The following is a 24,331-nucleotide window of genomic DNA, read 5'->3' as shown; positions in this document are numbered from 1 at the left end:
AACCCCTCCCATTTCCGAACTGGTACTGTCCAGTTTTATAACTTTGTTTCTGCTGTAGAAATTGAACTCTCTGCATAGTTGGCCCCCTGTAACCATTGAGAATGCCAGCTCTAAGCAGACACAGGTTGCAACTTGCGACTGTCTCCCCCAAAGCCATCTCCATTAACGTTAGGAGATATTCTGGAATAAATTGGTTGAAGTCTCTCTGGTTCTCACTGGGAGGGGGCAGGGGGAGCCATAAAATCCAATGTGGGAAGTGACTTGTGGTCTTTCCCATATGATCTTAATTTTGGATAGGCACATCTTTTAGAAAGAGAGGGAGAAGGTTAACACTTTGCAGATGAGAGTGCTCTATCTAAATCCGCTATCTGCTAGAGTTTCCTGTGCTCAGAGCCATTTTTCAGACATTTCATATACACAACTTTGTTTTCAATTTAGATGCAGGGCTTCAACTTGGAAGACATTTGTAAGGCCCAAATGATGAATTTCCAAGTTGACAACTGTGATCTCCCATCCCACCCCTCTCCAAAAAGACACAATTAGCATTGTATGCTAGAATCTGTTCTGTGAAACATTTTCCGAGAATGTTTCAATTTTTTCTTTTTCTTCTTCTTCTTTTACAGCCTGTTGCTTCTAGGAGGGCCATAGATGAGTTTAGAAAAAGCTCTGGTTTTGTTAGTGCAAGAAGGGTGTCACTGGAAGATGCAGAGTGCAATACTGCCATCTCTTGGACAGTTGCCTTTTCTAGATTTTCTTGAATTTCCAGATTTTTTTAAAAGGCTAGCTAGACATTGGCCGCATTAACACCATTTTTAAAAGCAGTACCATTCAACTTTAAACAGTCATGGCTCCCCCACAAGAATCCTGGGCCCTGCAATTTGTTAAGGGTACTGAGAATTATAAGGAGACCCCCAGTCCCCTCACAAAGCTACACTTACCAGAGTTCCCGGTGAAGAGGGATTGATTGTTTAGACCACTCTGCCAACTATAGCTCTGTAAGGGAGAAAAGGAGTCTCCCAACAACTCTCAGGACCCTTGACAAACTACAGCTCCCATAATTCTTTGCAGGAAGCCATGAAAGTGGTACCACAATGCTTTAAATGTATGATGTGAAAGTCGCTATTGTGGGAAACATATGGCTGCTGACAGCACCACCATGCAAATCCTCTTCACCACCTAGTAAAATAAATGAATGGCAACATGTCCAGCATTTTCACACTCTCGGCAAAAGGCAACCAACCAATTGTACCAGGCTTGGGAAAACACTAGAAGCAGTTATGTCATGTTGCACATTTAAGAAGACACCAAGAAACCTGGAAGATCAAGCCAAAGCTGAACAAACAGGGGAAGAAATAAAAGCAGGGAAGAAATAAAAATAATCACATCATTGTTGCACTATGCATCCCATGTGTAGAAAGCATAAAACAAACGAGGTCCCAGCTAAAGAAGAACGGCAACTTAAAATGATGGAATATGTGCAGTCTGCGGATTTCACATATATAAAAAGAGAACAATAACATACATTTAAAGATTGGAAAATGTTTATTGAATATATGGAGGGAAATTGTGTACGCTTGAAAACGTTGGCAGCATTAAGATAAATCCAACAGTGTAAACAAGTTTTGACAGATGTAATGATGGAATACTGAATGGTTTAGTTTATGTAAAATATGCAGGGATTTATGATATACTAAATGAACCATGGAAAGGGAAGTCACTGACATTTTAAGGTTGTTTAATTGGATATTCTAAATTGTAAAACAGAAAATGTAATAAAAATTATATATAGAAAGCATACATTTCAGTAAGTAAAACAATACATCCATTGTCAACTGTATAAAGCACAATTAAAATGAGGATAAAACAGACAATAGCTGGAGATTCAGGCTAAGAGGGTTGTGACCATAACTGTCTCAGTAACATAATGATTTCTGAGGCTTACTGCTCCCATGTGAACCACAGTATGCACTGCAAATGGGTACCAAACACTAATGTGGTGGAGCCAGTGTGGTGTAGTGGTTAAGAGCGGTGGACTCGTAATCCGGTGAACCGGGTTCGATTCCCCACTCCTCCACATGCAGCTGCTGGGTGACCTTGGGCTAGTCACACTTCTCTGAAGTCTCTCAGCCTCACTCAGCTCACAGAGTGTTTGTTGTGGGGGAGGAAGGGAAAGGAGATTGTTAGCCGCTTTGAGACTCCTTCGGGTAGTAATAAAGTGGGATATCAAATCCAAACTACTACGATTCTTCTTCTTCTTCTTCTTCTTCTTCTTCTTCTTCTTCTTCTTCTTCTTCTAATGAATGTGTCTCTTTTTTCATGAACCTCTGCGTGTGCAACCAGGCAGCTTGCTCCGCTCCTGTGGGCGGTTCGCCCCATCCCTATGGATGGTTCACCCGCCCCCCCGGCACTCTGCGCCAGGTGCCAAAGAGACTTCCTCTGCCACTGGCCCAAACCCCAAGCATTTGTTCCCAGTCTTCAGAATAATAATGTAGAATGGATTGTTTAGTTCCTTTAGTTTGAACTGAGCAATGCCCTGTAGTGTTTCACTTTCATAAAGTTTTTCAGGTTCAGTGGAGACCACTCTACATTTTCATTCCCTCTTATAAAATTGAATGGCTTGCTTAAGCAGGCAGGCATCACAATAATGATGAAAGTCTGGGGATCCCCAAACCCCCATTATCCCCAACCCTTCATCTGTTATTTCCATTAATGAAAGCAGTCTAAGGTTTTCGCCATTTATGAAGCTAGACAGGTAAAACCTGAAAAAGAAAGAGGAGCTTAGGTAGAAGCGCCACCTTCACTGCGGCTATTCTACGCTGCTAGGTAAGATTCAGCTCACACTGGCGATGTAAATCCTTCCTAAGCTGCCCCATTAAAGGATCAAAGTTAGGCTTTTTGAGTTGTCTCAGTTCATTTGTGATAATGACTCCCAGGTACTTGAAACAACCTGGGCAGGTTTCCATTTTGAACGTTCTGCTTAGGTAATTTTGCTCTTGCAGAGTAACATTTAAGCATAACATAGAGGATTTCGAAAAGTTCACCTTCAACCCTGATGCATTTTAAAAGTCCAGTAATATCTCTTTTAGTGAGTGCCAGAATTTGACAACATTCTTAACTCCCATCATTCTCAACTAGCATAGCCTATGACTAGGGATGATGAAAGCTTTAATCCAACAACATCTGAAAGGCCACAGGTTCTTTTCTTTTTAAAAAATTGTTTAATCATTTTTTCGATACAAACATCAACCGCAAAAGACACATACAACAAAAACCATAATAATAATAACACAATTTGTCAATTCAGATTTGCATACACTGAACTGAATTGAATTGAATACAACTACACCTTTTTAAACAATATTTTCCCACCTCTTTCTCCTCCCCCTGCTTCCAACCACTATCTGCCTTATCGCTTAAATATTCGTTCCAGATTTCTTCATATTTATCCATTCTTATTTTGCGTCGCCATGCAATTCGTTCATATGTAGCTTATCTGTCCATATTATCAATCCATGTGCTCATTCCTGACCTATGACGACTTTGGAGTCAACCTTCCTTCTGTAAGTTCAGCAAGGAATCTGCCCTGGAGAAACACTGAGCTGTTGCATAATGGAGTCCTTGCTTCATTTGCTTTCAGTTTGCCCAGAGAAGGGTCAGGGTGCGATTTGCTGACCTTCCTGGTATTTCCATACTGATGGAAATATGAATGTCTGAGACACGCCGCAGAATTGATGCTTGTGAATTGACAGGAGGGACACACACACACACACACACACACACACACACACACAGCAACCCATCGTGTGCCACTTATATTTCTGAATACATAAAAACTGGGGCAGAAACTATGATCTGATCTCTGACCAGAGGAATAAAAACATTCCGACAGTTTCCCTCTCCGCCGCTGCAGATGGTTCTCAAGCATCATGCTGGGCTCCCCTTTGGCTATGCAAACTTTCGTGACTATGGGAGGGAAAGGGAAGAGGCATGGCATTATAATAAAACCCACAGCCCCAACCTACCATTTAGGCATCAGCAACACAGAACTCTTTTCACATGCGACGATTATTCCTGAAAGGTTGCAGCCAGTTTCTCTTTCTGGCAGCTGCAAATTTAGGAAATCATAAACGCTGGAGATGGAACACAGTTAGATCATCTATGCAAAATTAGCTTCCAAGGATGGGCTGTGTGCGCATATTCCAGCCCAGCATTGGCAAACGAACTGGGCCTCTTGCAGAGGGCGCAGTTGCCAAGAGCATAGAAGAAAACACTGTGGAAGATTTCTAGCTTGCAATGTTTGGATGTTCTTAGGTAGAGCTGTTTTGAGGGAAAGCCTTTGCAATACTATTTCTAGGCCCTTGACTGCAAACTCTGCTTTGCCACATCCTTACCTGCCCTGCACCTGACAACTTATTATGCCAGGTATGTAGCACATGGGCACAGCTTAGCAAAAATGGCCTCATGGCGCAAACAGGGCCCAGAGGGCAGAGTTTCTCCACCACTTTGCCTTCATCAACCAATGAATCAATCACATTCGACACCATTTCTAAAAGGTCTACGTTTACTCCCAGTACGTTTCCGAGCACAATCCAAACCTTTAGAAGACATCTGAAGGCAGTCCAGTATCAGGAAGTTTTTAATGTTTGACGTTTTGCTGTGCTGTGCTTTTATTATGCTAGAAGTCACCCAGAGTGGCTGGGATATGAATAATAAAAGATATTATTATTATTATTATTATTATTCCCTATTCTTCTAAAGTGCTCATAGTATACATTCCATTTTTGAGTTTTAAGTGTGCTGGGATTTCTCCCTGGAGAAAAAATCAGTCAGCAGATTCTGCCTGACTGAAATGCTGCAAATATGCTGTATCTTTACTTCCAGGGAGAGATGCTTGTGGGATTTTCTGCCTCAGGCGCACTGGCTGCCAACTACCTAATAGGCTAAGTTCAAGGTGCTGATATTTGTGAACAAAGCCCTAAATAGTTTGGGACCAGGATAACTGAAACATCACAGCACTTCTTCTATACCCAACCAGTCACTGTGCTCTTATGAGAGGGCATCTTGCAGGTGTTATTATTGTTGTTGTTAATTAAATTTGTATACCGCCCTATACCCGTAGGTCTCAGGGCAGTTCACAGGATAAAAAATCTCATCAGACACAATCTCATCAGGAAGTTTATTCCATATAGGAATCAGGCTCTTAATGTGGAGGGATCTACCGACTGAAAGTCCCTTCTTTTGCATATATCAGACAGGCGTTGCTTCTGTTGTCTTTTCAGCACCTTTTAAAACCTTCCTTTTTTTAACAAAACGTTTGCGTGGAAATTCTTATGCTACTCTGTATCTGATTGGAATCGATGTTGTGTTTATATGGATTCCCTTCACCTCTCTTCAAAGGGTTTGATGAATCCAAAAGACTTCACACAAGAGCTTGATTTTCTTCTCTTGTTTACCTTCCCGATGCCCACCTGCCTGGAACTGGTGCAAAACTTGATTTTTGTATTTCACTAGCTGGTGAATTTAGAAAAATGATGCGCTCTCTTTCACACAAAAAACTTATATTACTTTTTGAGCCTCTTCTCCCCCATTGTGATATTCTGTAGCTACTATTCATGCCAAGGACAGATTAGAGACTTTTGAGTTGCAATCACCATTTTCTCTGATGCAGTGGCTAATCTGACTGGAGTAAGAATCACTTTTAAAGTCGTTGAAAGATTAAAGCCTCAGTTCCTTAATCTGCAAAATGGTCATTTTAAAGGCTGCAACCCTGCTTTCCCTGCCTTAGAAGCAAAAATCTCCATGAACTCAGCATTACAGATTTTTCAAGAAACAAGGATAACATTGTACGCCCAGGAGGACGCCCACCACACCTCGTCTGCAATGAAGATGACTGAGATATGGATTGCAGTTCACACTCGTCTGCAGAGAACAATAGGATGTGCATGCAGTAGTGGCAGACTGTGTAATTGGTGTGCAGTTACACATGTGCCCAGCACATTGTTGGATGGGGTCTACTCTCTACCTCCCCCCCTTGTGTGAATCCACTACATGCCATCGGTGTGCAATGCTATGTGGATGGGTGGTTTATTTTATTATTGATCTGTAAGCCCCTCTGCAAGCCTAAAGAGTAGTGTAAATTGGTTTAAGTAAATAAAGAATTTATTCGTGACTCTGCTGATACTGCAAGGCAGGCTTAGTTTGCACTTATTCCAAGTTGATCTCAAATCTCTTTATGAACACTATGTGGATAGTGTCCAGTCTGTCAGGCCTTCACTCAGGGCCGTCTTACCCATAGGTGCTAGGGGTGCAGGGCACCCGGACGCTGGACTCTCAGGGGTGCCAGGCTGAGAGTCGGGGGCCCGAGAGTTGAGTCCGGGGAAGAGCAGGCTCTTCTGCTGCGGGCGGCTCTGCGCCGCAAGTTTGGGGACAACCGAGCCAGCAAGACGCTGAGGCGGCCACCTGGCTCTGCCCTCCTGCGCGCCTGGGACCGCACAACCCAGGGGAGGGGGCACTGGGCGGATCTTTCCACCCTGGTGCCACATATGCTTAATATAGCCCTGTCTTCACTCTTTCCAGTGCAACACAACTGAAGAATAAAAATCCATGCTGGATTTAAGCTAAAAGCCAATTTATAAACTTTTTAAAAGTAAGCGCCACATATTATTTTCTTCCTTGATCACTATCACGAAAAATACATTCTCCTAAAACACTTTCCCAGCACACAGGAAGGGTTATAGCTACAGAATGCAGCCATCAAATCCTTTACATTATAAAATCGCAGGGAAGTTTGAGTGCTGACCCACTGTTCCCTAGAGGCGGAGATTCCATTTCCAGGGCCGATTCTAACAGGCCTGCTGAAGAATGCTCAGCTCACAGAGAAGCAAAATAAAAATGCCATTCATAATCACACACTTTCCGTCTGTCTCTTGTCATCTTACATGGCACCCCAGCAATCAATTTGCTTCCAAAATCTTGGCTTTGGAAGATATCGGTCTCACTCACACACAAAACCCATCCTATCCCTCCATTTATTGCTCTGGCTTTTCCCCTGACCACTGGAATGCGGGCCTATTGTTTCTCACTCTGAGGAACAAACATTGTGAGTGCTTGGCAAAAGGCCTCTTATTATTTTTAGAAACTGCTTTCTTTCTCCCTGTGTCTTGCGTGGGGAGTTTCCCCACCCAGGCACGTGGTCACAGCGCCACCTGTTGCCTGAACTGCAGAAAGCGGGCAAGTCATAGGAACAAGTGCTTCCAAAGGCAGAGATGGGAAACCTGTAACTTTCGAGATTTGGTTGGTCTGCAGCTCCCATTAGTCCCAGCCAGCATGGGCAATGCTCAGGGATGATGGCAGCTGGAGTATAACACATCTGGAGGGCTACAGGTTCCCCATCCCTCCAATATTATTATTTGCTGTACTCATTTCTGGAGCCTGCTCAAAAATATTCCTGTTTAGATGCTTAGAAAGTTGATATAATTTTACTGTTTTAGTATTTTAACTTACGTATGTTTTAAAGTAGGGTTGTGAATTTTTCTTGAGTTTACTGTTTTGTCTTTTCCAAACCACTCCGAGGTATTTTAGCAATCAGGCAGTGTGTACATTTTATGAAACAATCTTGAGGAGACACTCTCAGTTTGGGCAGGCAGTATTCTGCATGTCCACTGCATTTAATAATAATAATAATAATAATAATAATAATAATAATAATAATTTTTATTTATACCCGCCCTTCCTGGTTCAGAAAACCGGGCTCAGGGCGGCAAACAACAAATCTAAAACACTTAATGGATGCAACAAAAACAGCATAAAATAAAGTACAAGACGTGAATAACAATAAATTCAAAATTCAAAATCAATTTAGGGGTAAAATCCATCCAATAAACATTAGATGATCACCAGGGCTGGCTAGCTAAATTAGTCCTATTTAGTACAATTTCAATATTAAAAATATACCGGTACTCAAAGCAATGAAAAGAAAAGAAAAGAAAAAGCCTGATGGGTCTCTCTCTCTCTCTCTCTCTCTCTCTCTCTCTCTGTGTGTGTGTGTGTGTTTGTGTGCTCCTCTTTCAAGATGTGCATTCCAGTGCTGAAACAGAGAGGACAAAATAATTTCATTTCCCTTCCTTGCAGTGCTTGACAAAAGTAAACATGGCACGTTATCCACTATGCCAGTTTTGCTTCTCATCTCAAAGATGGATGAATAAATTCACAAGGTGCTTTCATACTCAGTCATCTCTATCCCTAATGATCAAATCACCCAGTTCTAGGGCCCCCACATTCCTTGACATGAGAGGATACCTGTTTTCCTAAGAAATAGGTCTTTTCCTTCTCAGATCTTTCCCCTCAGAGGAGCACCTCCTTCCCTGAAACCCTACTTTTCCCTACCAGTGGGGGAGCTTATACCTTAGGAGTAGGATCAGAGAATTGTAGAGTTGGAAGGCACCCCAAAGTCATCTAGTCCAACCCCCCTGCAATGCAGAAACCTGGATAGTGCCCCCAGCCCTGGGTGGAATCTATATACATTTTAAAAACACTGTGAAAAAGCTTTTTAAAAAAACCCATCGAATTTGGCATAGCTCTTTCTCTCGCCATCTAGTGTCAAATTTGTATAATGCACAATACAACACATTTAAAACATTTCATCTGCAGCTGCATAGCTGAGTCCCTGCTAGCTGTCATATCTTTCCTCCACTCCTCAAAACATTTTTCTCTAGATATTATGGGAATTGTTTGAAAGAGATGGAGCATTTTAGGAAGGACATTCATTTTCATTATGGAAACTCTTCCTCCTATTGATAATTTTAATCTGCTCCAAGTTTCAAAATCCTTTTTTATTTCTTTCCAAACCTTATTATAATTATTCTCAAATAAATTGCTATTTCCCATGGTTAATTCTATACCTAAATATTTTGCCTTTTTCACAATTTGCAATTTTGTCTTTTCCTGTCGATCTTTTTGTTCCTGCTCTTGCATGTTTTTCACCATTACCTTTGTCTTTGTCATATTCATCTTAAATCCTGATACACAGCGAAATTCTAGAATTTTCTTTTGGAACACTTGTTTCTGGTTCTTCAGTTGTTAAAATGATGTTATCCGCAAACGCCTTGATTTTAAATATCTTTTCGCCAAGTGTAATCCCTTTTATTTCATCTTCATTTCTTCATTCTGAATTTAAAATTTTGAGAGTTAAAATGAATAATAAGGGTGAAAGTGGACAACCCTGCCTGGTGTCCTCAATTTTTGTAATATCGGTCTTGGTGTTGTTTACTATTAAACTGGCTTGTTCTTTATATATTGCTTTGACACCTTTACAGAATTTTTCTCCAAGCTGATGTTGTTGTTTAGTCATTTAGTTGTGTCTGACTCTTCGTGACCCCATGGACCAGAGCAGGCCAGGCACTTCTGTCTTCCACTGCCTCCTGCATTTTGGTCAAACTCATGCTGGTAGCTTCGAGAACACTATCCAACCATCTCGTCCTCTGTCGTCCCCTTCTTCTTGTGCCCTCAATCTTTCCCAACATCAGGGTCTTTTCCAGGGAGTCTTCTCTTCTCATGAGGTGGCCAAAGTATTGGAGCCTCAGCTTCACGATCTGTCCTTCAAGCTGATAGTTCTATAGTTTTTTGCAGAAAGGCCCAAGATAGGTTATCAAAGGCCTTTTCGGCGTCTATTAGCATAAATGCTACTTTTTTGCTAGGTCTTAATTCCAAATATTCAATTAAATCGAAAACCACTCTAGTGTTTGTTTTCATATGTCTGTTTGGTAGAAAGCCTGATTGATTATAATTAATAGTATATTTTAGAATTGATTTGAGTCTGCTTTCCTGGCAGTCCAGTCATTCATTCATTATTGCATCAGTGCAGGCAAATGAGGGCAAGGCCTTGGACTGTGGCATCAGCAGAGTCACCAGAATCAATTCTTTATTTACTTAAAGCATTTTACGCTCCTCTTTAGGCTTACAGAGTGGCTTGCTGATCAATAAAAATAAGCCAAGAGTGGCTTTCAGATCAATAATAAAAAAGCCCACCCAAACAGTTGCTACTCTCAGTCTTATAGAACTGAAAGACCCTGGCACAAAAGGAAAATGCAATAGGCAGGAAGCAAACAAATATAGTAGCTACAGAGTTACCATAGTTTGTATCATGATTCATAGAGTTGGAAGGGACCTCAAGGGTAATCTAGAGGAAGAAGAAGAAGAGTTTGGATTTGATATCCCGCTTTATCACTACCCGAAGGAGTCTCAAAGCGGCTACCATTCTCCTTTCCCTTCCTCCCCCACAACAAACACTCTGTGAAGTGAGTGGGGCTGAAAGACTTCACAGAAGTGTGACTAGCCCAAGGTCCCCCAGCAGCTGCATGTGGAGGAGCGGAGACGCGAACCCGGTTCACCAGATTACGAGTCTACTGCTCTTAACCAGTACACCACACTGGCCCAACCCTCTGCAATGCAGGAATCTTTTGCCCAATGTGGGGCTCAACCCCCCCCCCCCCAGATTAAGAGTCTCATGCTCTACCGACTGAGCTATTCCAGCAACCAGTTGGGATGGAAATTGATCAGGTTATGAAGGACCCAAAAGGTGCTGGATCCTTGAGTTTCTTTCTCACCCCTGTTTCTCCCACATCCCTTATATATTAAGGGGGATTGGTGGTATGTTTTGTGTTTTTAATTCTGCTCCCTCACGCATACCGAAAAGGAGAGTATTGAGAAAAATAATAAATCCAAAGTCCACAATCAGGTCATACCTTTATTAGGCCCGACAAAACGTTGCAACTTGCATGCATTCAATCTCCCTTGACAACGTAAAAGTTCCAAAGAGTTAATCAAGAAAAAAAAAGGGGGGAGAGGAAAATAATAAGAGTCCTGTGGCACTTTGAAAACTGTCATCTGTGTTGTTGCATTTGTATGTTACACATAGGATAGATGCTCACTCTCACATATCACGCATAGAGGACAAAGAGGGTGATAAAAAGCTATCAGTGACTACTACTACTAATAATAATATGCCCCAGCCACTCTGGGTGGCTCCCAGCAAAAATTAGTAAAAACACAATACAACATGGCTATATTCTTCATCCAGTGGCAGAGACAGTGTGCCTCTGAATTCCAATTGCTGGGGACCACAAGTGGGGAAATTGCTTTTGAGTTTAGGTTCTGGTGTTGAGCTTCCCATAGACATCAGGTTGGCCACTGTGAGAAAAGGATGTTGGGCCAAATGGACTATCAGGCTAATTCAGCAGAACCGGTTTGCAGAGCAGCCTTCACACACACACACACACACACACACACACACACACACGGCTGGCACATCACTTTTACCATGACTGTGCAAGCTTTTGAAAAGGAAGCAGCTTTCTGTGTACTTTATCCCTGCACAAGTTGATCATTGGCTAAGCTACCGAGATACCCTTTCTTCAACAAAGAGACCTTTGGAAGATTGAACGCAGAGAGATTTGGCATACTGTTGAGAAGCGGGTACAGTCAGAGCAGACACTGCCGCTCCGAAGTAGCTTAGAACCACGTATAGCAGCTCACGGAGGTTGTGCAAAACTTAGTAGGCATGATGTATTGAGCTATGCAAACTCATTTCCTTCCTTTGGCGCACTTTGCTATCAAGAGTCATGGAGAAGATGCTTGTGAACGTAAAGAAATGGGTAGAAGAAAACAGAGCTGTCTTCTTGCCTCCAGTATGCAATAAACTCATGTAAGTTAATGGGTTTGTGTGTGGGGTTTTTTATTAATGGAACATGTGCAGAATTTTCTCCTTCTCTTGAGGGTCGGACTCAATGAAATAGCTTACAAGAAAGGAGATTCTGACAAAACATAATGAAAAACTTCTGACAGTAAGAGCTGTTCGGCAGTGGAACAGACTCCCATGAGAGGCGGTGAACTCTCCTTTCTTGGAGGCTTTTAAGCAGAGGTTGGATGGCCATCTGTCATGGATGCTTTAGCTGAGATTCCAGCATTGCAGGGGGTTGGACTAGATGACCCGTGGGGTCCCTTCCAACTCTAAGGTTCTATGATTCTATAATTCGCTGTTCTATGTTTCGCTGAAAACAAAATGTTGTTTTTCAATTCTTATGCAAATCAAAGAGGAGAGGAGAGTCACGGCTCAGTAGAGCAGCAATGCTTTGCATACCAAGAGTTCCAGGTGCAGCGCCGGGCATCTTCAGGTAATACTGGGAGATTCCTCTGTCTGAAACCCTGGAGGACCACTTCCAGTCAGTGTAGACAGTACTGAGTGGTCTGATTTGGTACAAGGCAGCTCCCTATGGTCCTTGAGTGAAATACTGTATATGTCTGTCAAAGGTCTTCAAAGTCTGGCCGAAACAGGAGCAATCAAACCTAAAGCCTGTTTTGCATATTTAAAGCCATAGCTGTCAACATTAAGTACACAGTAATTCTTGATTCTAAACATGCTTTGTAGTCTTTGTGGCATTCATAGATGCAATGATAATAAACTTGTTGTATGCCTGTGGACAGCAGTTTGTAAGACTGTACAACACTCCACAAATAATATTTTTCACACCTTGAAATAAAACACAGGTTCAGAATTATTATTATTATTATTATTATTACCCCACCCATCTGACTGGGCTTCCCCAGCCACTCTGGGCGGCTTCCAACAAAATATTAAAATACAGTAATGCATCAAACATTAAAAGTTTCCCTAAACAGGGCTGCCTTCAGATGTCTTCTAAAAGTCTGGTAGTTGTTGTTCTCTTTGCCATCAGGTGGGAGGGCGTTCCACAGGGCGGGTGCCACTACCAAGAAGGCCCTCTGCCTGGTTCCCAGTAACTTGGCTTCTCGCAGTGAGGGAACTGCCAGAAGGCCCTCAGCACTGGACCTCAGTGTCTGGGTAGAACGATGGGGGGGGGGGAGACGCTCCTTTAGATATACTGGACCAAGGCCGTTTTGAGAAGAACACCAGGCTTTGAAGAAGCAAGTCATATAACTGTTGAACATGTTTGAGTTTTCCAGGCACAAAGAGGGTGGGAATAACATATCATAATCAAAGTGCAACAACAATTTTAGGATAGCTCAGAGGTGGGCTATGCAACCAGTTCAGCTGAATCCCACTGACTCAGGAAGATTTGGGATGATTCAGCTTGAATCTGAATTGAATTGAAGCCACTCCAACTTGCTCTGACTTGCTCTGAGTAAATTGGGAGTGATTTGAGCCCATTTGGAGCTTGGAACTCTGCCTAAGCTTGGCTGCCTGCCCCACCCCATCCCCACCCCCCAGTGTTGCAAAACACCATATTAGGTGGATGCCAGTTTGGGAAGTTGGACTTTGCTCATTGAGAGCTCTATCTCCCAACCCAGAGCTAAAGTCTCACTGAACACTTTCCAATCACAGTGCTTGGGGAGAGGGATGGTGAAAACTTCAAAGTACAACTCAGCTCTCACTGGCTTCATTCTTTTGCAAGCTCCCTCTCTGAATGTTAGAAAGCAGGAATGTGGGAGAAATTTGATTCATTTCTCATGTAGAGGTGAAACTCACTAATTTACACTATTTGAAACAATACACGAGCATCCTTTGAAATTTGAACTTCTCCAAATTTTGCAGTGTAGTTTGTTGACCAAGTAAATTGTATAAAAGTGCACCTGTCAATGAAAATAGCATGCGGATATGCTTTATATCAGGGAAGCCAGCCATGCAAAATTGTGCAAATAGGCAAGGTTGCATACAAAAATGCTGGTTTGAAGAGTCTTTACTCTTTTATCCTTTTATGCCTTAACTTATCATAGGTTTATGTTAAAAATTGGTATTTTTATTACCCTGCAGGCACCGCTATCAGCTCAATGTAATGTTTGTTGGTGGGCCAAACCAAAGGAAGGATTATCATATTGAAGAAGGAGAAGAGGTAACCCATTGGGAAGTCTTTCATTTAGTGATTTGGGTACAATGTCCTTACGTAGGCTTGCACTATCTATTACGCAATGCCCTCTAGATGTTGTTGGACTACTACTTCCATCATGCTTGATCATTGGCTACTCTGGCTGGGACTGATAGAGGAGTAGGGGACTGTTATCATTAAGCTATTTTTTTTAAAGCGAGCATCTTAGCCCAGGCATAGGCAAACTTGGCCCTCCAGATGTTTTGGGACTACAACTCCCATCATCCCTAGCAAACAGGACCAGTGGTCAGGGATGATGGGAATAGTAGTCCCAAAACATCTGGAGGGCCGAGTTTGCCTATGCCTGATCTTAGCATTCGTAGCTTGCAGTTTTCCATGTATCCAATAGATGTCAGCATATTCCCTCATATTGAATTTTTAAATCCACAGTTCAGTTTTCCAAAACTGATTGTGCAAGCGCTGCAATATACATGAATCCCTTGCAGACTGTACATATGGCATTGTGATATGCATACTCTAAATTAAGTTTTCCCCTCTCCTACACTGTAGTTGTTCTACCAGCTGGAAGGAGATATGTGCCTGAAGATAATAGAGAATGGAAAACACAAGGATATCTACATTAAAGAAGGAGAGGTAAACATAGGCTTGTAAATGGTTAATGGAAAATGGGTGGGGGAAATATGCACATAAAGCAAGGGTGTATTTGTCATAGTTCTCTCTGCTGAAGAAACAAGCCACATTTTCCATTGACTTGTGGCTTACCTCTTCAGCTATAGGAACGTTTGCATGAAAAGAAAAACAAGCAAACAGAATGAGCTCTGGATGCTCCTGGAGTCCTCCCCTTATCATGTGTATAGCATACCCTCCAACATTTCTCCAATACAACCTCTGTATCCTCCATCCAGACAAGCAAGAGGTATTATCAGAGTTCAAGGACACATTCCAGCCAGAAAACATTCAGGGGGTGAAACAAGGCCAGTGTATGGCCTGAGGAGAATTCTGAGGGCCAGATAGAGCAGGATTTGGCCCCCAAGCCTGAGGTTCCCCACTCCTGTCATGAACTGTGGCAACTGTTTCAACTTCCTTTCTTTTTTTCTGGGCAGATGTTCCTCTTACCAGCCAGGATACCACATTCCCCTCAGAGATTCGCAAACACTGTCGGATTGGTTATTGAGAGAAAAAGATTAAAGACTGAAACCGATGGACTCAGGTGAAATATAATCTTCTTAAAACTCTGACTCTATTACCTTGAGCAACTTTGAGAACAATTTTGGTTCAAAAAAGTGGCATACAAATATTGTAGTATAAATACAGTACTTATGCAATATGTAACCTCTCCAGGGCACAAACCTGGGCAGTGTGTATGGAGGCCCTTGGCTGCCCAGATGATATGGTCCAAAGGAAAGTAGAGCAACATGTTTGGCTGCTGGAGTTACCAGAAGGAGGCGTACAAGATGCCATCCAACTGTTTTAGGGCCTCCACTCTGGGTTTGTGTAGGGGTTACTCCTTAGCATTTTCTTCTCTCAAACATATCCCACAAGGCAACGAAGGTTTAGGATCAGAGTATTCCTTCTCCTTGATGGGCCACCTTCCCAGGTTGATGAGCCCCATCTGCTCCTCACTTCCTTCTACAGCACATGCAGAAACCACCTTCTTGACCACTGAACCCTCCATTGGCTGCACAATCCAACAGAGCCCGTCTTCACATTCAGGAGGAAGTCCCTAACCCACTGAGGGTTTGAGACCCATCAACTACCCTCACCTGGTTTAGCTGGTGTGGCCGCTGTCGCATGCTGGCAGCTTCTGTCACAGGTGAGATCTGAGTGAAGGATGGAGACCAAAGTGGGACAAACTAGCCCATAAGGAGCACAATGCGTGTGTGTGTCCCCCATAGGTACTACCCCTCCTGTAACATCCTACACATCCATGGAGCTCACTTCAGTGCTGATAAAGCAGTGATTTGACTTCACCTCTGGAGGCACATTGCACTGTCTCTCTAGACAGATGGATGCCAACAAGTATGCAATGTGTAGTAAATAGCATATTGAGGAAAGAGTCATAGATCAGTGGGACGGGACATATTTGCACACAGAGGGTCTGGTATCTCTCGGTTGGGCTGGAAATGTCCTCAGTTTCAAATCCTGGAGATCTTCTGCCCATCAGTGCAGACAATACTGTGCTTAATGACAAGGATGTGCTGCCATGTATTTGAATTAACTGAAGTCCAATCTAAGCTGAAATCAGATTTCAAGATTCTCACTGGTGCCGAATTTTATTATCCTACCCAGTGCAGATAAGTTCAAATCAAAGCATTATACATTTATTTGTTTTTAACCAGTGCATAATATTTTGAAACACATTTAGAGAGTAAAATAACACAGCCTTCCATTTTATATGATACAGCCACTTAATGCGGTTCCTCCCCCACCCTTTTGTCAGATACTACGTTGGAGAATCAACCAATGTCCTTTTTGAGAGATGGTTTTACTGTGAAGACCTTGGCACACAACTTATCCCAATAATCCAAGAGTAAGTCTTCTCCATTTTATTTCATTGGGCTGAATCCAAATAACTTTTATTCAGAGCTGACCCACTGAAATTAATGGGCCCAAGTTGTATTATTATTATTATTATTATTATTATTATTATTATTATTATTTGCTGCTCATCTAACTATCTGACTGGGTTGCCCCAGCCACTCTGGGCAGCTTCCAACAAAACACTAAAAACACAATGAAATACCAGCCATTAAAAACTTCCTTGAACAGGGCTGCCTTCAGATGTCTTCTGAAAGTCAAATAGTTGTTTATCTGTTTGACGTCTGCTGGGAGGGCTTTCCACAGGGCAGGCGCCACTACCAAGAAGGCCCTCTACCTAGTTCCCTGTTGCTTCACTTTTCACAGAGGAAGTGGGAAAGCAAACATGCATTTGTAATGTCGCCCAGACATACAATTTGGTTACCTATATTTGTCTGAAAAGTTTTACTCCTTTAACATTTGTCATTCCAGGTTTTTCAGCTCAAGGCAGTATCAGACTGGAAAACCCAATCCAGGTAATATAAACTGATTTCAGAATCAAAGCAATTATTCAACAAGTAATAATATGGGTGGGTTTTTTTCCCTTAAGGAAAGCTTAATTAACAAAAACCCTATTATTACTGGCTGTACTGGCTGTGTACACATGACACACTGAAAGCACACACACCTTGGGAATCCTGGGAACTGTAGTTTACCACTCACAGAGCTACTATTCCCAATCTCAGCATCCTTAAAAGTTTCCAGGATTTGGGGATGGCAGTGGATGTGATTTAAATGTATGGTATGTACAGAACCACTGTCTCTCTTTAAACACTGCTCCAAATGAAATAACATCTGCAGGAGAAATGCTAACTTTCTTCTCTCTTTTTCTCTTAACTGAGACTCTGCCAGAATTAAAGGGTAGAAACAACAGGGAGATGGATTTAGTGCCTAGCTTTCTCTGAGCTTTTCAGGATCTCAAAAATTAAAATACATAGCTTTCTAACAAAGCTTTTCATAAGAAAGAGGAATACTTTGGTCTGGAGTGTTTGTGCTTTCTCTGACAGCTTCAATAAACTTGTGCAAAAGGTTCATGGTGGTTCAGTTCAATTCCCATGGTGAAATATTAGGAGAGCTCTTAGGGATGATTGTTTGCACACGGCCCCACGGAGCGGCTTCCATGGTTAAGAGTATTACAAAGCAAAAGAGGAGCTATTGTGTTTTATCTAAGGTGTTTATTCCCACCCCCCTTAAAAACTCTTATGAGAGTATTTCTCTCTCCTCTATTATATTAACAATAACAAAACCACTTGTGTTTATTTCTAGATACAAAGAAGCTAGACTACTTGAAGCCAGTTTGTCTCTTAAACTTAACACAACAGAGTAGATTAAAAAATGGCAAATGCTATAATTGCATTTTAGCAACAGCCATTGGGTTTTACAGTGGTTTATCCTTGGGGGACACAGGTGGCACTGTGGGTTAAACCACAGAGCCTAGGACTTGCTGATCAAAAGGTTGGCGGTTTGAATCCCTGCAACGGGGTGAGCTCCGTTGCTCGGTCCCTGCTCCTGCCAACCTAGCAGTTCGAAAGCACGTCAAAGTGCAAGTAGATAAATAGGTACCGCTCCAGTGAGAAGGTAAATGGCATTTCCGTGTGCTGCTCTGGTTCACCAGAAGCAACTTAGTCATGCTGGCCACATGACCCAGAAGCTGTACGCCGGCTCCCTCAGCCAATAAAGCAAGATGAGCGCCGCAACTCCAGAGTTGGTCATGACTGGACCTAATGGTCAGGGGTCCCTTTACCTTACTATCCCAGGGATGGAGAAGCTGTGAGCCTCCCATATGTTGTTGTCCTCCGCTTCCCATTAGCCCCCAAACAGCAAGGTCAGGGATGATGTGAGCTGTAGTTCAGCAAAACATCTGGAAAGCCATGGGCTTTCCTGGTTCACCCCTAACTGTGTGCTACACTAGAACTGTTGTTGTTGTTGTTTAGTCGTTTAGTCGTGTCCGACTCTTCGTGACCCCATGGACCAGAGCACGCCAGGCACTTCTGTCCTCCACTGCCTCCCGCAGTTTGGTCAAACTCATACTGGTAGCTTCAAGAACACCATCCAACCATTTCATCCTCTGTCATCCCCTTCTCCTTGTGCCCTCAATCTTTCCCAACATCAGGGTCTTTTCCAGGGAGTCTTCTCTTCTCATGAGGTGGCCAAAGTATTGGAGCCTCAGCTTCAGGATCTGTCCTTCCAGTGAGCACTCAGGGCTGATTTCCTTAAGAATGGATAGGTTTGATCTTCTTGCAGTCCATGGGACTCTCAAGAGTCTCCTCCAGCACCATAATTCAAAAGCACCAATTCTTCGGCAATCAGCCTTCTTTATGGTCCAGCTCTCACTTCCATACATCACTACTGGGAAAACCATAGCTTTTACTATACGGACCTTTGTTGGCAAGGTGATGTCTCTACTTTTTAAGATGCTGTCTAGGTTTGTCATTGCTTTTCTCCCAAGAAGCAGGCGTCTTTTAATTTCGTGACTGCTGTCACCATCTGCAGTGATCATGGAGCCCAAGAAAGTAAAATCTCTTACTGCCTCCATTTCTTCCCCTTCTATTTGCCAGGAGGTGATGGGACCAGTGGCCATGATCTTCATTTTTTTGATGTTGAGCTTCAGACCATATTTTGCGCTCTCCTCTTTCACCCTCAATAAAAGGTTCTTTAATTCCTCCTCACTTTCTGCCATCAAGGTTGTGTCATCTGCATATCTGAGGTTGTTGATATTTCTTCCGGCAATCTTAATTCCAGCTTTGGATTCATCCAGCCCAGCCTTTCGCATGATGAATTCTGCATATAAGTTAAATAAGCAGGGAGACAATATACAGCCTTGTCGTACTCCTTTCCCAATTTTGAACCAATCAGTTGTTCCATATCCAGTTCTAACTGTAGCTTCTTGTCCCACACAGAGATTTCTCAGGAGACAGATGAGGTGATCAGGCACTCCCATTTCTTTAAGAACTTGCCATAGTTTGCTGTGGTCGACACAGTCAAAGGCTTTTGCATAGTCAGTGAAGCAGAAGTAGATGTCTTTCTGGAACTCTCTAGCTTTCTCCATAATCCAGCGCATGTTTGCAATTTGGTCTCTGGTTCCTCTGCCTCTTCTAAATCCAGCTTGTACTTCTGGGAGTTCTCGGTCCAAATACTGCTTGAGCCTTCCTTGCAGAATTTTAAGCATAACCTTGCTAGCGTATGAAATTAGTGCAATTGTGCGGTAGTTGGAGCATTCTTTGGCACTGCCCTTCTTTGGGATTGGAATGTAGACTGATCTTCTCCAATCCTCTGGCCACTGCTGAGTTTTCCAAACTTGCTGGCATATTGAGTGTAGCACCTTAACAGCATCATCTTTTATAATTTTAAATAGTTCAGCTGGAATACCATCGCTTCCACTGGCCTTGTTATTTGCAGTGCTTTCTAAGGCCCATTTGACTTCACTCTCCAGGATGTCTGGCTCAAGGTCAGCAACCACACTACCTGGGGTGTACGAGACATCCATATCTTTCTGGTATAATTCCTCTGTGTATTCTTGCCACCTCTTCTTGATGTCTTCTGCTTCTGTTAGGTCCTTACCACTTTTGTCCTTTATTATGGTAATCTTTGTACAAAATGTTCCTTTCATATCTCCAATTTTCTTGAACAGATCTCTGGTTCTTCCCATTCTGTTGTTTTCCTCTATTTCTTTGCATTGCTCGTTTAAGAAAGCCTTCTTGTCTCTCCTTGCTATTTTTTGGAAATCTGCATTCAATTTCCTGTATCTTTCACTATCTCCCTCGCATTTTGCTTGCCTTCTCTCCCCCGCTATTTGTAAGGCCTCGTTGGACAGCCACTTTGCTTTCTTGCATTTCTTTTTCATTGGGATGGTTTTCATTGCTGCCTCCTGTATAATGTTGTGAGCCTCCACCCATAGTTCTTCAGGCACTCTGTCCAGCAAATCTAAATCCTCAGATGATCTGAGCCACAGTCAGCTCCAGGTCTTGTTTTTGCTGACTGTATAGAGCTTCTCCATCTTTGGCTGCAGAGAATATAATCAATCTGATTTCGATGTTGCCCATCTGGTGATGTCCATGTGTAGAGGCGTCTCTTGTGTTGTTGGAAAAGCGTGTTTGTGATGACCAGCTTGTTCTCTTGACAGAACTCTATTAGCCTTTGCCCTGCTTCGTTTTGATCTCCAAGGCCAAACTTGCCAGTTGTTCCTTTTATCTCTTGATTCCCTGCTTTAGCATTCCAATCCCCTATAATGAGAAGAACATCCTTCTTTGGTGTCACTTCTATAAGGTCTTGTAAGTCTTCATAGAATTGGTCGATTTCAATTTCTTCAGCACCAGTAGTTGGTGCATAAACTTGGATTACTGTGATGTTAAAAGGTCTGCCTTTGATTCGTATTGAGATCATTCTATCATTTTTGAGATTGTATCCCAGTACAGCTTTCGCCACTCTTTTGTTGACTATGAGGGCCACTCTATTTCTTTTACGGGTTTCTTGCCCACAGTAGTAGATATGATAGTCATCCGAACTGAATTCGCCCATTCCCATCCATTTTAGTTCACTGATGCCCAGGATGTCAATATTTATTCTTGCCATCTCATTTTTGACCACATCCAACTTACCCAGGTTCATGGTTCTTACATTCCAGGTTCCTATGCAATATTTTTCTTTACAGCATTGGACTTTCCTTTCCCTTTCATGCATATCCGCAACTGAGCGTCCTTTCAGCTTCGGCCCAGCCGCTTCATCAGCTCTGGATCTACTTGTACTTGTCCTCCACTCTTCCCCAGTAGCATGTTGGACGCCTTCCAACCTGAGGGGCTCATATTCCAGCGTCATAACTTTTATATGCCTGTTGTCTTTGTCCATGGAGTTTTCTTGGCAGGGATACTGGAGTGGCTTGCCGGTTCCTCCTCCAGGTGGATCACGTTTGGTCAAAAATCTCCACTATGACCTGTTCATCTTGGGTGCCCTGCTCGGCATAGTTCATAGCTTCTCTGAGTTATTCAAGCCCATTCACCATGGCAAGGTAGTGATCCATGAAGGGGACACTAGAACTAGTGCTAATCATTTGGCTGCCACCAAAATGGGAGTGACACACAGATTCCTTCACCTTCTTTAAAGATCTAGTAGAAGTTACCTCGTGTCATGCATGCCATCCATTCATATTATATCCTGGGATGTGATCATGTGAGTTCACTGTCTCTCAACCCAAGCAGGGTTGCTATGGAGTTAAAATGATGGAGGAGAGGAGGAGAAAGAGAAAGGTTTAAGCTGCTCTGGGCAGCCTTGAATGAAAGGTAGGAGGGAAATGCAATAAAAATAGATGGTTGTTGCAAGAAGAAAACCATCATCTTTGTGACCTGTTTTATGCATCAGTTGTTCATTTAGCTAAGTGCAGTCATCCTTGCTGTTCAAGGATGTTAATGTACATGACAAGTTCCTGGAATAAGGGTGGGTGAATCTGCCCATTTTGGTTTCAGTTTCTCATTTTTTAAGTCATTTCACATGTCTGTATCAGTATGTGATTTTTTAAATAAAAATATCCCCATGAAAATTCATCAGCATTTTAGTGAAATTTCCTCCTTTTATCTGCAATTTTGCCAGGCATACCCCCCCTTTTTTTTTTTGCAAAGCAATTTTGCATTTTATATGTTGTTTTCGGGAACATATGCCTTTTGATGCACACTTTAATATACACATTTTTGTACACATCATTTGGTTGGGGAACTGCATCGTAAAATGTAGAGAAGTGTGAATCTTGAAGATTTGCATGTTGTTTCAGGAACTTCCAATTAGGTAGGTTCGCATTGCAAGTCCTCACTAAACTGAATTTCTTCTCCATCTCTACCTATAAGACACCACTAGATGCAGCAGCCATCAGAGGGGGGTGGGTAAGGCAAGGCAACGTTGCTCACCTGCATTCCCAACACTGAGCATTCCTGAGAGGAGGAAGGGTGAGACACAGGGTAGGGAGTTCAGTGAAGAGGAAGAAGAAGAAGAAGAAGAAGAAGAAGAAGAAGAAGAAGAAGAAGAAGAAGAGTAGTAGTTTGGATTTGATATCCCGCTTTATCACTACCCTAAGGAGTCTCAAAGCGGCTAACATTCTCCTTTGCTTTCCTCCCCCACAAGAAACACTCTGTGAGGTGAGTGGGGCTGAGAGACTTCAGAGAAGTGTGACTAGCCCAAGGTCACCCAGCAGCTGCATGTGGAGGAGTGGAGACGCGAACCCGGTTCACCAGATTACGAGTCTACTGCTCTTAACCACTACGCCACACTGGCTCCCAGTGAGGTGCAAACATGGTGGCAGGAGCACTGGACTACCTCTGCTAAGCTTCTTCCTTCCTCAGAACTAACAGTGACTCTTGGGGTTGGGAAGGCAGGTGTTGGGAAGAAGCTGCCCAGCTTGTGCTGCTCCACCATGCATGAAGTGTTGGCCTGAGGGTTTTTAAAATTAAAAGACCTTAGAGGCCAGTTACCAGGAATAGCATTTTCTTGCCAGAGATCTGCAGAGTTTTAACAAGTTTCTTATCTGTTTGGGTTGGGTTTTTTTAACTATAAATTTTGGTGCCATGTCTTTGTTATTCACAGCGCAGTACATTTTTTTTCACATCTAAACCTGATCTGCAAAAACAATTATACAGGATACAGGAAGGTTTCTAAGTAGGCCAAATGAACGCCATCCCAGGACCCCTGGCTGACTATACTACTGATGCTTACCTAATGTGCTTCATAACTACTTGGGATACCACAGAGAGACGTTGCATTTTTCTGCATCTTATTTGGACCATTACCGAAAAAGCACCCCAGAGACATGTTTTGAGAGTACCCCGTGGCTTTCGGAGAAGAAAACGGGAGTGTGGGAGAAGATTTCACCTTTGCATTTAGTTAAGAGACTGAAGTTAATTTCACAGGGTGCAGAACTGTGAACCTCAGAACAGGATTTGAAAGGGCAGAGAGTGTTTCAGACTGTTTCAAAACAATCAGGAAATGCAGGGTATTAAATTTTGAAGTGCTGCGTAATCAGTTTTGCTCCGTATTGGCCAAGAGAATCCCTAGAAGGCATTTGAACTCACAGTAGGGAGGTAATGAGTAGTGGCAGTAAATGTGTCTGCTTAATGTTGTCTGTATTTATGACAAAGCAGGAGTTGAAAGACCTAATGGGTGGCAGGTTTAAAGAAGCTGGTGAAGGGCAGGAGAAGCAGTCGTGGACTGTTAGATAATTTGAAATTTGGCCCTTGTCCTTTTCTACCCATATGTTTGAATCTTCTGAAACACCAAGTATTAATATGACAATATCACATGTTCTTGCAATAAGCTTTCTGATGGGCAAACACCTGTCGCCACTTCTAAAGCAATCAGAAATATATATATCTATCTTTCGTACCTCTAGATTTTCTTTGTTTTTAGATGAACTTCTGAAAGAAATGCCTTTCCCGTTAAACGAAGCCAAGGTCATGGATCCTTTTTCCTTTCAAGGCTGGCTGAACAATCATCGTGAAGAGATAGATCAGAAGAAATCCTTCAGACTTTTTGGAGACAACTCTGAAACTGAGGTAGAAAAAACTTGAGTACTTTCAAAAGGAGGAGTTGGGTGAATTATTTTTTCAAGTGAACAGGCAGTCTCCTGTGGAGAAGTGTTTTTTATATCTTATTCAGGGGCAGGGAATAAATGATATGCAATGTTCCTCAAGGATAATCTAGCCTGAAGATGTCCATTCTCTCTCTTCTATTGGCCTTGGACAAGGATGAGGAATCTCTGCCCAATCTCTATTGGACTTCCAGTAGATGAAGGCAGCTGTAGTCAAGCCATGTCTGGAAGACTGCAGGCTCCCAAACCCTGAACTAGGAGAAACTCTATAGCAGTTGTATGCCCAACAGCCATTCTAGGGAGCTATACAGATTCCTGCTAATACACA

At 42.6% G+C, this 24,331-nt stretch overlaps 2 protein-coding genes across 8 annotated transcripts in view; one reads left to right on the top strand and one right to left on the bottom strand.

Annotated features, from left to right (window-relative positions):
* Nucleotides 1–24,331, bottom strand: part of LOC308472913 (uncharacterized protein) — a 445,281-nt gene that overhangs the window by 295,557 nt on the left and 125,393 nt on the right. The gene's annotated exons all lie outside the window — the stretch shown is intronic.
* HAAO (3-hydroxyanthranilate 3,4-dioxygenase) overlaps nt 11,430–24,331 on the top strand; it is a 44,772-nt gene continuing 31,870 nt past the window's right edge. For 3 of the 7 annotated variants that reach the window (XM_080998189.1, XM_080998184.1, XM_080998186.1), the window contains exons 1-7: nt 11,431–11,701; nt 13,787–13,865; nt 14,409–14,492; nt 14,963–15,069; nt 16,264–16,389; nt 16,869–16,912; nt 23,823–23,968. In XM_080998189.1, the coding sequence (XP_080854315.1) occupies nt 11,619–11,701; nt 13,787–13,865; nt 14,409–14,492; nt 14,963–15,069; nt 16,264–16,389; nt 16,869–16,912; nt 23,823–23,968 (669 nt within the window). In that variant the 5' untranslated portion in view covers nt 11,431–11,618. Of the gene's footprint in view, nt 11,702–13,786; nt 13,866–14,408; nt 14,493–14,962; nt 15,070–16,263; nt 16,390–16,868; nt 16,913–23,822; nt 23,969–24,331 lie in introns of all 7 variants that reach the window. The other 4 variants (XM_080998187.1, XM_080998185.1, XM_080998188.1 and 1 more) reach the window with 4 other exon arrangements.

This window comes from Podarcis pityusensis, assembly GCF_964106645.2.
Source record: "Podarcis pityusensis genome assembly, chromosome: 3".
NCBI lineage: Eukaryota > Metazoa > Chordata > Lepidosauria > Squamata > Lacertidae > Podarcis > Podarcis pityusensis.
Note: the sequence above shows the minus strand (reverse complement) of the source record. Positions and strands in the feature narration are given on the sequence as shown.